This window comes from Ambystoma mexicanum, chromosome 11 (genome assembly GCF_040938575.1).
Source record: "Ambystoma mexicanum isolate Mex_15411 chromosome 11, UKY_AmexF1_1, whole genome shotgun sequence".
Lineage (NCBI taxonomy): Eukaryota > Metazoa > Chordata > Amphibia > Caudata > Ambystomatidae > Ambystoma > Ambystoma mexicanum.
This window is the reverse complement of record NC_090934.1, coordinates 1,465,890,915-1,465,907,401: the sequence shown is the minus strand read 5'-3', so window position 1 is coordinate 1,465,907,401 and position 16,487 is coordinate 1,465,890,915. Positions and strand designations below refer to the sequence as shown.

Below are 16,487 nucleotides of genomic sequence, written 5' to 3'. Positions count from 1 at the left end.
AATTTATGCTGCAGAGCTGCCATGTTTCCACCCTGTGTGTTATGGGGGACCTGGGTCTCCGGTGACCGCCATTGTAGTGATGACCCAGCTGGTGGGGTGGCCCAATGGGCCCATCACCCATGGAGCACGGCAAGAAGTAACACCAACACAGGTGTTAGATGGTACTGGAACTGCCGAGCAGGAAACAGCTTGGCCCCTTTATTGACCCAGTCACCCAAATGTCACTTTACACACGTGACTCAGCACGCCATTCGATGTGTCTTGTTGAGATCACAACACTCTGGATGCGGTTTTCGGGCCTGTATGACTGACACACACACACACACACACACACACACACACACCACCCCCCCCCCCCCCAATCTGGTCTTCCCTAGTATCTTTCACCAATTTGTGCCCAAGATTAACGCGGACATTGGTTTTTTTATCCACTAGGCGGGCCGATGTTGAAGTGGATCAGTCACCAGGGCTGGCAGAGCAGACTATTTGTCCTGTGTACACAAGACCTTGTAGTCAGAACGAACTCCCATTCAAAGTGTTATCTATGTCTGCAAACCTCATCTTCCCACAAAAATTGTTCTACAATGAATGCAAACTGATGCTGCACGTTTCTGAAGGACACCTGTGTACATTGGAAAGCTAAAGATCCACACAGCTGGCGGCAACAAAGTTGTCAGTATGTTTAAGGAATCTTGAGCTAAAGTGAACTCCAATTTAAAGTGTTTTCTGTATCAATAGCCTCGGCTATATTCAAACATAAGAACTGAATGTAGGCAAACTATAAACTGTGTACCTTAACAAAAAGCTATTGAATTTGTTTCTTGGAACTAGGATCAGCCTAAGCTGAATAACTAACATGACCAGACAGAACAAAGTTGTAACCATTGTATTTTGAGGACTGGAAAACACTTGAAGTATGTAGAGACAATATTGTTGTATTTGCTATGTGAACTGGGCACAAACCCAAATGTGTAACTTATTAGTATGGAGATGGGCTGAGCTATGATGTGGATTGTGTATAAATACTGCATATTTTGTGATGACCAGGACTCACTCCCCTCAATGTGTTTCTGGTACACGCTGCGAGGTGCTGTGAACCAGATAGCTATCTGCTTTGATATTTGAATCTGTGCAGAATAAATCTTTGAAACTTCGTGACTGGCGGATCCAATTTTTGGTGGTACCAAGCCTTGATATTTCCTTGATTTTAAACAAGTACAAAATGATGTAAGGAGTGGGGCATGTTATGCTACCTACTTGTTGCCTGTCGTAAGCCGGAGCATCAAAGGCCGCAGTTGAGGGCTCATATATTCTGGCTGAAACACGCGTCGACTATTGTTAAAACATAGACACAATGTTAAAAAAGAATCAGGTGCATTGTAATAAGTTAATCATATTGTTAGTATGTAGCACTCAGTTACAAAAAGGGCCTGTATATATTTTTTAATGTTTGTTGAAACGGTTGGTGTGGTTGTGTATGGGTGTGCATGTACTCGTACAAATGAAGTGATATGATTGGTTATTTATCATATGAATGATTATTTATAACACGCTCAATACCAAGAGGTTTCTAAGCGAGCACCCGGGGATTGAACCTGTGTTGCTCCATGTCGTCTTGCTTCCAAGGCGAGCACGTTGCACCCGAGCTATCCTCCCGAGACAAGCGAGTTAAATTATGTGTGTCGAAATGTTTGTGTTGTTGTATATTAGTGGAAACTATGATTGGAAATAAAAACAATGTATTCTTACCCCTTGCGATGCACGATTATAATTATAGTGTGATCAGTTCTGTTGATTACTTTAGGTCTTGATCTTTGTTCATTTTGTAGTATTGTTTTCAGGCTGGGTCAAGCTCAAATATATCTTTCCTAGGAAAGTATTAAAATTGTAAATGAAAATGATCGTCTTCATTCACTGAGGATACTTCCCGACATGGCTTCTCTCCCACCAATAAAAGCACACTCATCAACTGGTCTAAGTGATCCTAGGCCCATCCCCTTAACATGCCCATCCCCTAAACACGCCTGCCTCCTGCTCCGTGCATCCGGTATAATCAAGCAGCATAAAGTCAAGACTTCCTTCATTGGACAAAAGCATGTTCTACTACTGTGGCAAGCAACGCATTGGGCTTGTAGTTGGATCTTTGCAGGTGTGCCTCATTCAAGGTTTCCAACACTATTTTACACGAGATCTCACAAATCTACAAATGTGCGTTCCATCTCCTTCGGGTCTTCTGGAGAATGTCTTCATGTCTGCTGGCTACTTCGCAAGCGGGTGCTTACCCGGGCGAAATAATCTCTTTAAAATTTGATGCCTTACTTCATGCATGTTGCAAAGGCTCCAAGATAACGTGGCATAGCGATAAAGAAGAATATTCCGTCTCTCAGATATGGGCCAGTTCTCAGAATCGTAGCTCATCCATGATTTACGTAGACTCGCATTCACCGCCCTCCCGTACAAAGGGCTAAACGGCAAGTGTTTAAGGCAACAGGTCACCAACTGTTGCCCTCTCTCCCGCCCTCATCTGTGGCCCCATGGGAAACCATTTAGAAATGGCTGCGAGATTCTCCCCTATTCTCTCTTCGCCTTTAATGCACAGGTAGTTGTAAGCTGAACTGAATAAACCTTTACTACCTTACATAGTCCTCATTTACAAAATTATAATGTTCTTTACAAGAATTTTAAGAAGTGTAACAGTTCATTTAATTGATAAAAGAAACATATATACACAAACCTTTATAGAACCACTGCTTTTGAATTACTTGTTAATAACTAAATGGGCGGAGTGGAGGCAAAATACTTAAGGTGTATGTATGTGTGGCTTAATACTCTGGCAGTATCTGAATTATAGACCTCTAGCAGCCGGAAAGGCACATTCAAGAGTTAGTGACACTTACTTTGGTGCACATTTTGGAAGGCGAAGGGTGCACAAGTCATCAACTTCTGGAAAATCTGGTATCCCAGACAATTTACCAACAGTTTAGTGAACAATGTAATATGTTGTTTTAGGTAAATTAGTATGTGAAAAGCAACTTACATAATTCTTACATTTCATCAAATAAACATTAAAATAACTTGTGGTTCTTACGTCAGAAACTGTTTCGACAAGCTCGAACGCCTGGACATTTTTATCCCATTTTACTCTTAGTCCACCTTGTTCAGGCTTTAAACACTCCCAGACATGTTCCGGAGCTGCTTCAATAATTCCGTCCCCTTTATACCTGTAAATAAAATGATAAATACACTCTTGCAATTAGGACTATACACAAATAACTGCTAAACACATTGACAGATGTAGCAAGTGCAAGCCAATGTGTGCAGATTGCACGAGCCTAAGGGCTTTCTCACTACAGCACGATGTTGGGAGTCATTGTTCAGTTTTCTTGGCAAAGCTTTCAACATCAAACAAGGCCAAGTCAAACAAAGCCAGAAAACTAGTAAAGATTTCTTTTTATTTTCGATGTCACAGATTTAAACAACAGCCTCAACTAACCAGATCAGCGACACGTTTAAGTGCGTCCTCCACAAGTGCCTTGCTTTCCGATTTGACCGAGGAAAGGGCTCTTTCCTCGGTCAAATTTTGTATTTGTTTCACCACCCCAAAAAAATATAAATTATATATCACAAACAAACTGGATATTTCAGATTTCACGAAATGTTTTTTTCTGATCTGAAAGTCACATAAGTATTAGCTAAACGTCAACTGGTACTAAGAATGCTTGACATCAACCAAATAGTCAAGATCTTGAGGTTGGTGCTCCAGGTAAAAATTTAGAAGTGGGAGTATTTAACCCCCTATATTTTTTTATTATTATTTTTTTTAACAAAGGTGGGAGTAACGTTATTTTTAGGGAATCAAAAAGGAAGTCGCATTCCCAATGGGAGCATTTTAGAAAAAAATTGGAAAACAAAAATGTTTTTTGGTAATAATTATTTCTTTGCACCCAGTTATTTGCTCATTAAAAATACAGGTGTACCTCTTTGGATCAGGCCATGATAAATGGAGTTTCTGCCTGTGGTGCCACGTGCACTACTCTTCCAACATATTTGTGTACTGAGCAAGTTAGAGCAGGGACATAAGGCTCAACGTGGGTTTACAATTTCTTAGTGGGAGTATTTGTCTATTTATAGGAAGTAAAAGTGGCCGAAACAATCCATGTAACATGTGGCTCGGTATTGGCACTTGCTAACCTCTTGATAAATATATTTTATAGAGGAGAGACAGAGCCGTGCGCCCACCACAGTTTATGAACACTTTTGGCTAAAGTTGTAAAGCATTTATTTCACCTAATTCAGATCTTGGCGTGAAACGCATTGGCACAATGGATTAAAAAGGATTTGAGGCTTGGAGGCGACTTTCTTTTGGTGAACAGAACACACGGGTTGGGAACCTGCCCTAAGCATACCATATCCTTGAAGTCCATTTCTCTATACCGCACCAGTGAACTATTCTCACAAGGATTTAGAACAGTTCCCTATATACACTTGTCTTTGCTCTCTTATTTGGGTCGGTTGTGCTGCTCCATATGGAGCGTTAGGATCACAGGTCCCAATACACAGCTTTTCTGGTTCTGTTTCTCTTTTCACTGTTGCTATGCAATGGTCATGGAGGGTTGGGACCACGGCTCCCAACCTGCAGCTTTCTTGGGGCCCTTTCACTTGTGCCAAAGCCATGAAGTAAGGCAGCCGGGCGTCTCGCCATCTATCCGCTTGCTTGGGGTAAACTTCCAGCTCCTTAGTGGTTCTTCTCCTCCACACTCCCCGGGGGTACCTTTGGGTGTGCCAGCCTTTGTTGGCCACTTCTTGAAGCTCTTTCTCTCTGGACTCTCCATGCCCATTACCCTTCCTGTCTCGGATTTCCTTATTCCCAGTGGGGGTGTGAAGGTCTAACCTTGTGAGCTCTCGCTCGCTTCTCTGCATCTTGTGCTCCAGCCAGCTTCTCTGGAATCCTCTTCATGCGATACTGTTCCATTGCCGTGCTTTCCTTCGGCGTCTCGGCTAGGTGCGGATCTCTTGGGGTCTAAGCCAAGCTTTGCTTTCTTGGCAGCGTACTTATGACCTTCTTTGGCGCCAGGGTTTCCCCCTTTCTTTTGGATTTATATTTTAGGTCCCCAAATCCATTGGGAGGCGGTCACATTATCATGAACATAAGAAAACACTCATCGCATCCTAATTTCAACGAAGGACATGGGGCGGATTCAATATCTATTCCTCTGTGTAAATGGGCAACAATTCCAAAAGCATTCAAAAACTGGGAGAAGGCACCAGCCTCTCTGCTGGCAAGGAACGCAGGCTTTATTTACTGTTACAATCCTGCGTTCCATGCGGGCTGCCAGCGCCTCACCCTGTCTGATATTTGCTTCACTACCAGATCATCTCTGCCTCCCCAACCCTCACCTCTGCTCAGCCTGACCTCTGCCCATCCTCTTTCACCTGTCCCTAAATCTTCATGGGTTTAACTGTGGCACACTGCTCCCAGCTCCTTGTCCCCCTTTGGCACTTTGGGTCCTTCCATGGAAATGGAAAAGAGACTCAGTGAGCCCTGTGTCCGTGGTGGCCATCTTCAGTGTGGTGGGGGGGGGGGGGGGTGGCATGGCCCGATGCCATATAATTATTAATCTGATGATCAGGGACTCGTCCATGGCAGGGTTCTGTGCATTCAATTTGTCTGGCATGTGTTCCCACTCAGGCACCGCTTGGGTGGAAACAAGAAACTTCCCCCTTGATGTTCCTGAGAACGGGCCTCCTTCCAAGTACAACCCCCCCCCTATTTGGGGTGGACTGGAAAAAGGCTTTCAAAGACATGCCTGCCTGGATAAAACAGGGTGCTACTTATAGAGATACGCAGGGCAGGGGAGATGTTAGAGTCGCCTGGGGCAGAGATACAAGCCATGGAGGTGCGCCACCACCTTGGTTCTTGCAGGGGCTTTACAAACGTCCTGGTATCTCCCCATTCCCTGCAGACAAATCATTCCGGATATAAGATCACAAGACAAAGGACATGTGTCACAGCGCCCTGATTGGAGCTTACAGAGGCTAGAAGGGCAATATCTGTGGCACTTTGCCTACATCAAAAGGGTGGGATGATCATTGCCTTGTGGGTTCATCACTGGACTATTCAAGAGGAAGGTTTCACCTGGAAACAGGTTAGGAGTACAGCATGGCCCAAAGGCGTCTTCCATAGAGGAGAACATATAATTTCTGGCAAGAGGCAAGCTCTTGTCCCCAACTATCCCTGGAGCATATTTGGGGTAAAGATGCTATGTGGACAAAGGGCTTACCTGCTCCTGAACACTGGATCCAGCTCAGTGGAAAAGGCGGTTCCTACAGGTGCTCGCTAGTAACCTTCCTCGTGTGGAAGTGCAGAACAAGGACTACCTTTGCCCCTGAACACCCAGGACAGGGCTTCATAGCAACTCACATATCAAGGAACATCTCTGGGCTCGATTCTTGCAACAAACCACTTGTGAGTTAAATCGACCCAGACATCGCCCGCCTGTCCCAGGCTTCTTGGTGCAAAGTACAGCTGCGGCTTGTCAACCACAGTATTTGCTGGACCCAGCCGACCAGCTTACCAACCCGACACTGAATCATTGCCTCTGAAAGTGCCTTGAAGCCTGGCTGTTGAGCCACAAGAACAAGACTAAAATGGTATCTGCAGTGGTACTGCCCCCCTGGCCCACCTTTGAGGGCGCCAATGACTTGTAAAAGTCCACTCAAAACCATTTCCCAAAGACATATTCTCCATTCAGACATTGCTGTTGAACTGACTGCCTCTCTATCCCAGTCTTCAAGACCCATTCACTACAAAGTGTGCATTTACTGTGTTCTATCCAAAAGGGGTGTGGTCTTAATGTTTTCATTAGTTGTCTGCATGGTTAGTTTAATGAAAGTTCCTATTTTTAAAGAACTTTGATCTGACAGGTTTTAGTTTTGTATTCATTGTGCCAATGCTCTTTGGGTTGCTGTTCTTACCAGCTCACAAAACCTTCTAAAAGTATGTTTTGCCCTCAGCCCACATTACCAAAAGAAGTGAAGGCGCTACACTTTGTGTTGTGCCAAAGTTTACCTTCTTGATTGGTTTAATAGGCATGTGCGGCTGATTAGGCATGTTAGCAGAGCAGCGTCCATTTTGTCAAAATGAGAAATGACACTTTCCACAAATGTGGTTTCTTTTGCCAACAATAAAATAAAAATAACGTAGCCACAAGGGTTCTACGTTATTTCGTCGACCACTTTTTCATTGTGGGACTTTTCATCGCCGACCCTTTCATCGCCAACATTTATTTTATTTATGTTTTTTATTTATGGGGGGCTGCGCCGGCCCAAACCCCACCCTTACTTAAATAATCATACCCCAACCCGCACAAACACCCCCCCTAAAACAATTTTAAACAAATAAAATTTTGGCAATGAAAGGGTCGGCGATGAAAAGTCCCACGATGGGGCGCTGTTGAGCAGCCAGCAAGATGGCTGCCTAGCTCTCGAGCTCCGTGTAAAGCCGCTCTTCACCCGATGACATCCGCGGGCTAATACATCCCTGCGCCCACTCGACCGACCCCCTATCCTCCTTATAACGGGGGCTACACGCTGCTGCGTTCCTGGCCCGAATCGGATCCTGGGTGCCGGAGATCTTCGCTGCGGGAACCTCCGGGCTGCCGCGGTGCCTGAGGCCCATCGGGGTTTCTCTGCCCGGCTCCCGCAGCTCCATTACTGCCTCCCCTGCTGCATCCTCCCACTGGCCCGCCTGCTGTGACGCATACCGTGGTGCCCCGCGGGCCGCGCCGTGGGCGCTGTGAGGTGGACCGTGACCCTCGCTGGACCGGCGGCTGCGGCTTGAGCCGTGCCTTGCGCCGGCCATCCTGGACTTTTTTCCCCGTTCCGTGGTCGTGGCCCTCGGGCCTGGGTGACCGGTCCTTCCGGCCGGGCGGCCTCTCCTCCACGCCGCTCGACACCTGGGCGGTGCGGCCCTCCTGGCTGCCTCGCCCGGCTGGAGGTCCGCCGGCCCGCGCCCGGCCTGTATCCTGCTGCCGCTGTGGGGATCTGATCCGCCCCCGGCGGACCCCGAGGACCGGAGGAACGACACTCGCTCCCGCTCCCGGACTGGATGACCGCTCGGCGCACACCAGGTGAGGGGTTGCTGGGGCCGCTGCGCGTCGGGGTTGTGTTGGCCCTGAATCCATTACGGGCCTAATTCTATCTGGGCCTCTCCCCCCGCGTTGCGCGGCCCCGGCTGGCCCCTGCGCCGCCTTGATTGCTCTCGGGGCCCATGCCCTGCGGCGCTGCGGGGCCCTGCACCCCACCGGACCCGGATTGGCCCGCTGCCGCCCCCCTCCGGGCACAACGGTCCCCGGATTGCTACCGTGGCCATCACCCTTCCTTGCTGGGCGCCGCCGTCACTGCCCCGGGCGGCGTCCACTCCTGCTGGTTGCATTCTCTGTGGTGCTCACTCGAGGTCTGTTCTGGCCTCCATCCTCATTATCTGGGGCGGCTTGATCCCTGCTTGATCCCTGCAACTATTTTACACCTCCCCGCTGGCGTGGCCCCTGCCGCCTTTGTCAGGATTGTTTACACCGGCGTGCCGGACCATCATCACTGGCCTTGAACCTCTCCTGCATCCCCTCACTCGTGTCTTTACTCTGCCCACTCAGGGCCCCTGCAACACTATCCACGATGTCTAACAGATCAAGGAATATCAATAAAACCGGGGCCATGGATAAATTCGCTAAAGCCGCCCCAAGGCCTGACTCGGCCCACGCACCAGACGATCCAGCCGACGACCCGCCATGCGCCGAGGCACCCACCACTGACCTCACAGCGATAATGGAATCCATGGCCAGAAACTTTGCAGCTTTCCACGAAAAGCTTGATGACATTAATGCCAACGTGGCCTCTCTCAGAGCTAAACTGGATCAACAGGGGGCTCGAATCACGGAGACTGAAAATAGAATTGGCACCAACGAGGATAATATTTCTACACTTCAGGGCACTGTGTCCACTCTGGTCTCGGATATGAAGGCGGTCAAGGCCAAGTGTGATGACCTTGAATCTAGGTCGCGCAGAAACAACATACGCATCGTTGGTGTCCCTGAAAATGCGCTGAGGGGTCGACTGGAATCGGCAGTCGAAGACCTCCTGAGGGAACTACTGGGCAACCCTGACATGTCTCCCTTCTTCACCATCGAAAGGGCCCATAGAGCACTGTCATCCCGGCCCAAACCCGGTGACTTTCCGAGGCCTATCATTGCCAAGGTTCTAAGCTTCAAAGACCGTGACTTAATCCTCCGCCTTGCAAGGGAAAAAGGCGAGTTACGAATGGACTCGCAGGTGATCAGGATTTTCCCCGACTTTTCCACCGGAGTTCAACAGGAGCGTCGCCAGTTCCTCGGAGTGAAGAAACTCCTCAGGGAAAGGCACATCCCCTACGCCATACTTTTCCCTGCACGCTTGAAGTTCACGTTCAACGGCAAACTTTATTTTTTTACAGTGCCGTCTGAGGCGGTTAAATTCATCGAGGCACATGTTCCTCTCCACCCTCCGGCTGATGACACTGTGCATAATGAGTGAATTTTATGTTTGCTTTGAGATGCTTTGATGCTATGCTTATTGGTAGATCGACTCATGCCACTCTTTGTTCACATCCATGAGTGACCACACCTCTGCATTCACTGGTATACAATGTGGTCCTATGCAGGTTTAATTTACGCTCTCTGGGGAGCAACAGTCCTTCCGTTCAAGTTATTCTCCCACATTTACTTCTGTTGCTCTCTGACATGCATAGCTCCTTTGTTCTGGCAACAACCATTGCCCTCCCTCCACGAGCACCTGGGTATGCATCATCTCATGTTCCCGCTTGGGCTGGGCTGCTGGATCCCTGTGGGATGCGGGTCGCTCCCTGTGCCCCATTAGGTGGAACTGGGGTGTACTCTCGATATGTCCGCTAACAATGTTCATTCCTGCACGGCAGCGGCGCACCCCACTGCGATTGCACAGCTCTTGGATATACCCTTGTTGGAGATGATATGGGAAATGTCTGATCTTAATTTGAAACTTGCTCTCTCGGATCGCCGCCTACTCGAGCGATCTGAGGGCTTCATCATCCATGGTCCATCCACACTACTACCCTGCTGTTGTATTCCTACTTTTCATGCCCTCTGGGCTATACTCATGGTCCCTTAGCCCTCGGATACGCACTTTCTATCGTGCATGTTGCTGATCTACTCAAAGTGATCATGTTGATTCTTGTTCTCGTCAAATGCTATGCCTCTCTACTACACATCCAGGCCGGCACGGCCATAGGTAACGGCTGTGACATCCTTCACTAAACCGCAAACACTGTTTAATTTCTCACGGACGCCTTAGTGTCCCAAGCGTGCTAACACACGGCAATAGCGCACCCCATTGCGATTGCACTGCTTCCTAGTTCTCTGTTTTTGGTTCGCCCCTGTTGGGCTTTTGCACTGGCAGGATCATGTTGGGGTCGGTCCGACTGTGCACAGTTGGGGATGGGTGGGATGTACACTGCTGATCATGGGTTGGTGGTGAGGGTGGGGGGGGGAAACCGGGTGTTATCCACAAAAGGCACACGAGGTTGCATGTGGCCGGCACTAATGGGCCACGTTCGTAAATCTTGCCTCAACCCTTGGGGCGCACACTATTGTTGGGTCCGAGACGTTCATTGAGAACACGTGTCACATAATGAGACGCCTGGCACAGTTATGGCAACCGTCTTAATGTCATGGAATGTCCGAGGGGTAAGCAATCACACTAAGGCGCGCAAAATCATGGCATATGCCAACAGACATAACTGTAAGATACTGTTCTTGCAGGAGACGCACTCCAATGGCCACATCCCCCGAACTATGGCCCCGGCATGGGGGCCTACTAGATTTTTTACCTCCTACTCCACTCAATCCAGGGGGGTTCTAACCATGATCCATAAATCCATCAAGTTCACACTGCATAAAAACTACACTGACCCTGAGGGACGCTATGTCATACTACATTGCACTTTGGCCAACAAAGAATATCTGCTCGTCAATACCTATTGCCCCAATATCGATTCTCCTGATTTTTTTGATAAGATCGCCACTATACTGCTGGGATATGTGGGAACTCTGGTCATTTGGGGGGGAGACTTGAATCTTATTCTTGATTCAGCCCTAGATAGGACTGGATCCAACCCACGGCCTCTGTCCAGTGCCGCCCGCAGGTTGCACTCTCACATTAAGACCCTCGACATTTGCGATGCCTGGAGGTCGCTACACCCACATCTTAGAGACTATACTTACTACTCATCAGTGCATGGGAGCTCTTCTAGGATTGACTTGTTTCTTGTCTCGAAGGGTGTCATGGGAGGGGTGTTGGGCTCCCAGATCCTACCCCGCACGCTTTCTGATCATGCCCCGATCACACTCACAGCCAGACTAGGAGTACCCGTCCCGACGTTCAGCACCTGGCGTTTTAAATCCGACGCCTTGCGAGATGTGGTATTTAAGGCTGAAATACTCGACGATATTCTGTCCTTCTTCGAAATGAATTCTCTCCGAGATACCTCTGCCGCCGTAAGGTGGGACGCCTTTAAGGTGTATATCAGGGGAATGTCTATCTCCCGGGAAGCTGGGGTGCTGAAATCAATCAGAACAGCACTGAGCCGTTCAGAAAGCAAACTGAAACAATTGGAACTGCAAGGCGCCTCTGGTGCAGACCCCGCCACTCTGGCCCAGATTTCTGAGGAACTCCAAGCCTTCAACAAACTCGCCGTCAGCGAGATACATTTCCTTGGTCGCCCTCAAGCGGCCAGGAAATATGGCGAGGGAGAGAGGCCCGGGAGAACGTTAGCGACACTAACTAAATGGGAATCTGGCCGAATGCAAATCACCTCACTTAAAGATGAACAGGGTAATACTCAATGGGCTGACCAACAAATTCTGAACACATTTACCGAATTCTACAGATCTCTCTACTCTCAGCCTGCTGAGCACACTGAACAGCACATGCGGGAACTCCTTGACTCGATCCCCACCACTGAGGTCTCCTCCGCTGCCCGTGACGAACTAGACTCTCCAGTCACGCTCGACGAGATAGTTACAGCCATCTCTGACCTACCCAAAGGCAAAGCCCCGGGGCCCGACGGTCTGACCGCCGATTTCTATCAAGAACACGTCGCCATACTCGCCCCCAAGCTACTCGAGGTCTGGGATGAATCGCTCCGAGTCTCTATTCTTCCCCTCTCTATGCGCGAGGCAGCCATTACGGTGCTGCTCAAGCCCGATAAGCCCGACGACGAATGTGGGTCCTACAGACCCCTCTCCCTAATGAACCTCGACACAAAGATCTTTGCAAAAATTATAGCGAACCGATTTCTGCCCATTATGACATATCTGGTCCACGATGACCAGGCCGGCTTTGTACCGGGCAGGTCCACCTCCCACAACATCAGGAGACTGTTTAACGTAATGTCCCGCATTGACCAAGAGGCACAAGCAGTGGTGGTCACACTGGACGCCCAGAAGGCCTTCGATATGGTCTCCTGGAGATATACTTGGCTGGTTCTTGAGAATATGGGTATTGGCCCGAACATGATTAGATTTATAAAATTGCTTTACACTTCCCCTGTGGCACGGGTTAGGATCAATACACTAACTTCTGATCTTTTCACACTGTTCAGAGGCACCCGACAGGGATGCCCTTTCTCTCCAATACTGTTCGCCTTAGCTATTGAACCAATGGCAGACTATGTCCGTGCTCACCATGCCCGCAAGGGTATAAGACTGAAAGACAGCCCCGAAATTATTTCCCTATATGCGGACGATGTTCTCTTATACATCAGAGACCCTGCAACACACCTTGACTCAATACTAAGGGACATAACCCGCATAGGCACTCACTCCGGCTTCACTATCAATTATTCCAAGTCAGAGATCTTCCCGCTCACTAAGTCCACCCAGCAACCTGCCTCTGAATACCCCCTCCGTTGGTCACCGAATGGTTTTAGATATTTGGGCGTGCACATATCCTTGGCCAAGTCCTCCCTTCTCGCTGACAATTACTCTGCGGTATCGCGCATTGTCGAAACCAAACTTCTCAGGTGGCGTGCCCTCCCGCTCTCCATTGCTGGACGGCTCTCCCTCATTAAAATGATTCTGCTCCCCAAACTCCTCTACACATTTGGCAACGTACCCGTGTGGCCTGGGAATAACTACTTTGCCAGACTGCACACACTGTTTGCTCAGTTCCTTTGGCACGCGGGCGCAGTACGCAAAAAGTGGACGGACATGACACTCCCATACAAACTAGGGGGACTCACCGCCCCGAATGTATCACTTTACTGGCACGCAGCTCAGGCCCAGCATGCCACCCACTGGTATCCTGGTGCACCAACACGTCCCCATGTCAAACTGGAGAGTTTGGCGACCACCGGCATCGACCTAATGTCCGCGTTACTGCATTACCAATACATACCCGACTCTCCTATTGACCCTCTCTACACAACTCTATTGGCCTGGTCTCGCATGCTTTCCCAGATGCCTGGTGCCTTCCCGTACTACAAGTGGCTTCCTGTGTGGGCCTTTCCTGGCCTGGAACCCACACATGACGCAGCGCTGGCCCGACACTGGGGGGAGCTGGGATACCATGCACTGACGGACTTCTACCCTGAAGGTAGGTTTATCGACCCCCGATCTTGGAAACCGGGTCACACCGGGACCGCGTTGGAAACCCTCCAATATTATAGACTGCGGGCCGCGTTTAGGTCCAAATGGCCCACATTCCCGGACGAGCCCCCGGACAACCCAGCCATCGCATACATTGCCAATTCAGGGGGCGCCCGCGGCGTGGTCTCCTCACTCTACAAGATATTTCAGGCTGCCTCCCCTATTCCCACTCTCAAGGCACGAGATGGCTGGGCCGACGACCTGGGCCTGGAAATATCAGATGGGGCCTGGGAGAACATGTGCCTGCACACCCAACGAGTCTCCCTCAACTTCCGTTTTCGTGCCATGCAGTACAAACTCCTAAATAGACTTTACTATACCCCATACAGAACCTCTAGATTCGCTCATACTGCGGCACGCCCTTGCCCCCGCTGCGGGGCGACAGAGGCCGATCACCTACACATGTTCTGGTCTTGCAACAAACTGCTTAGTTTCTGGGAGGGTATCCTTGAAACTCTCTCTGCTATCATTGGAGTCGTTATTGACCCGGATCCTCTGGCCGTCCTGTTTGGCGCCTGGGCGACCGATGACACTAGATGCTCAGCTAGATTTCTGAATATTGCATGTATGGTTGCCAAGAAATGCGTTCTTCAGAATTGGAAAAATCCCTCCCCTCCGGCTCACCGGAAATGGCTCCAGATGCTTACCTGGTCACGCAATTGCGAGGAGGAATTCATATCTATGCTCCCTGTTACATCTCGCCCCCGTAACATCTGGACGGAATTCAACACGTACCTTAACAATAGAAGTACAAGTGCCTCCAGCTCTGGCTTGTCTCCCACTCCGCTGTAACTAACCCTACTATGTGCACACTTACTTGTATATATCTCATGCGACCACTGCCTTGTATTGCTGTGACCAATGTACCTTGCCAAATGTATTGCAACGTCTTCTACACGTGTTGAACTTGTGGCCTTGCTGCCTGCACCATGTAACCTTGTGCCGCTAAAAATAAAAGTTTAAAAAAAAAAGAAAAGTCCCACGATGAAAAAGTGGTCGACGAAATGCGTGTATACCGCCTCAAGTAGCCCACACATTATGCCAGGACGATAGATTGCAATCACTGCTCCACTGGACCCTATTGGGCGGCAACAGGCCTACATGATGCCCGCAGGTCATTACCACCCAGTAGAGCCTACAAAGTAAAAGGCAGTAAAGATTCATAAGACAGTGGCCTCAATTCCTAACAGTAAATCACAGCAAGTGGTACCGTTCCTGCTCACGTCACTCAGTCCTCATTATTCACGGGAAAAGATACGTGGACAAGTTGGATGATACCAATGACATCTATCAAGAATCTTCATTGTGTGTTCATAATTCAACAGGACTATGGAACAAACCACTCTGTATCAGACGGAACATGTGATACTTACAGACCTCCAGGAAACTCACTTGATGGCCGCCAACAAACTAAAACGCCATCCTGTCAAAAGAAAACAAAATTGCAAATTAGAAGAACCAGAACTGTTTTTTAAAACGGTAACTACATATTTTCTGACAATCAAAACACTTAGTGACCCATTATTCATATAACAATTGAAGTACAAGTGTGCCTCCTCACGTGCTGTTTGAGGGCAATTGATTGGGACCTTCATATACAACTTGGTGAAATTTCAAGCCAGTGGACAAAGAGGTAAATACCACAGGGATCAACGAGCAGGGGGTGGAGAACCGGTCTCCTTTCAGTCGGTCTTTGATTGCACCGGGGTCCTTGTGTGCTTCATTGTAACCCATTTGACTATGTCCATCAGCCAACCTTGGTTGTGTATATTGGGAGCAAGGTTTTGACTCATGAGTGGAATACCAGCAAACGCTAGTATTCCTTTTAAATATCTAACCGCTGTCTCCATGTGCCTCTTTTGAGGCGAGTGAGAAGAGGTGCTAAAGATCTGCACAGGTTGCACGAGAGTGCAAGAGATTCATGGGCGTGTAGTTGTGGAGGAGGGGGTGGAACTGAATGGTAGCACAGCCCCCCTGAAACTGTATGTTATTTTCAAGATTTTATAACAGCTAAAAAATCATATAATTCTCAATTCCTAAAAAAACATTGACACAATCCATGCTCAAATATTAAACTAAAAATACTAACACTTTTCTTAGATTTCAATAGAAAGATAGCTAATGCTCTTACAAGACAAATGTACATTCCCCAAATAGCCTTATAACACTGTGTGTCGCAATACTATAGGGCCATTGTTTAATTTGTACATAAGATTTTTGCAACATAAATACAACAGTTCATGTTATATCTCACTTCTGCCACAAAAGATATCTAAAAAAACAAGCTATTTATAGAAATATAAATAAAAAGAAACTTGAATATTTTTATAATACAGTTTTCATTGTCTTACAAAACTGGCTTTAAATATTTTATTTTGTTGTGTATCTGTACAATATGTGTAAAGTTTATTTTGTAAACTAAATCACATTAAAGATTAAATTAAAAATGTAAAAAGTATATTAGGGGTGAAGACATTAAGGTAATAACATTAAGGTAATAAAGCACTACAATTGTTGGGCTAAGATTTCTCTAGAGGATATAGAAAAACATTTAAAAAATGGTTACGGCATTCCATCCAGCAGTCACTAATAACTGACTACAGATAGCCTAGTGTATGTATTTGAGAAACGGAAATTGCAAACGAGGACAGGCGTGATAACAGCATATGTTTTCACATAGTTTTCATTTAAAATGTAGGCTACAATATTAATACGTTCAAACGCATTTCCAGACTATATAATAAGAAAATTCAAGCATAAATAACTTGAGTA

At 47.8% G+C, this 16,487-nt stretch overlaps 1 protein-coding gene across 1 annotated transcript in view; it reads right to left on the bottom strand.

The window, feature by feature from the left end:
• STARD5 (StAR related lipid transfer domain containing 5) overlaps positions 1–16,487 on the bottom strand; it is a 42,388-nt gene that overhangs the window by 13,664 nt on the left and 12,237 nt on the right. The window contains exons 2-3 of the mRNA XM_069625139.1: positions 15,089–15,138; positions 3,089–3,221 (exon numbers count right to left, since the gene is read on the bottom strand). Of these exons, the coding sequence (XP_069481240.1) occupies positions 3,089–3,221; positions 15,089–15,138 (183 nt within the window). The remainder of the gene's footprint in view (positions 1–3,088; positions 3,222–15,088; positions 15,139–16,487) is intronic.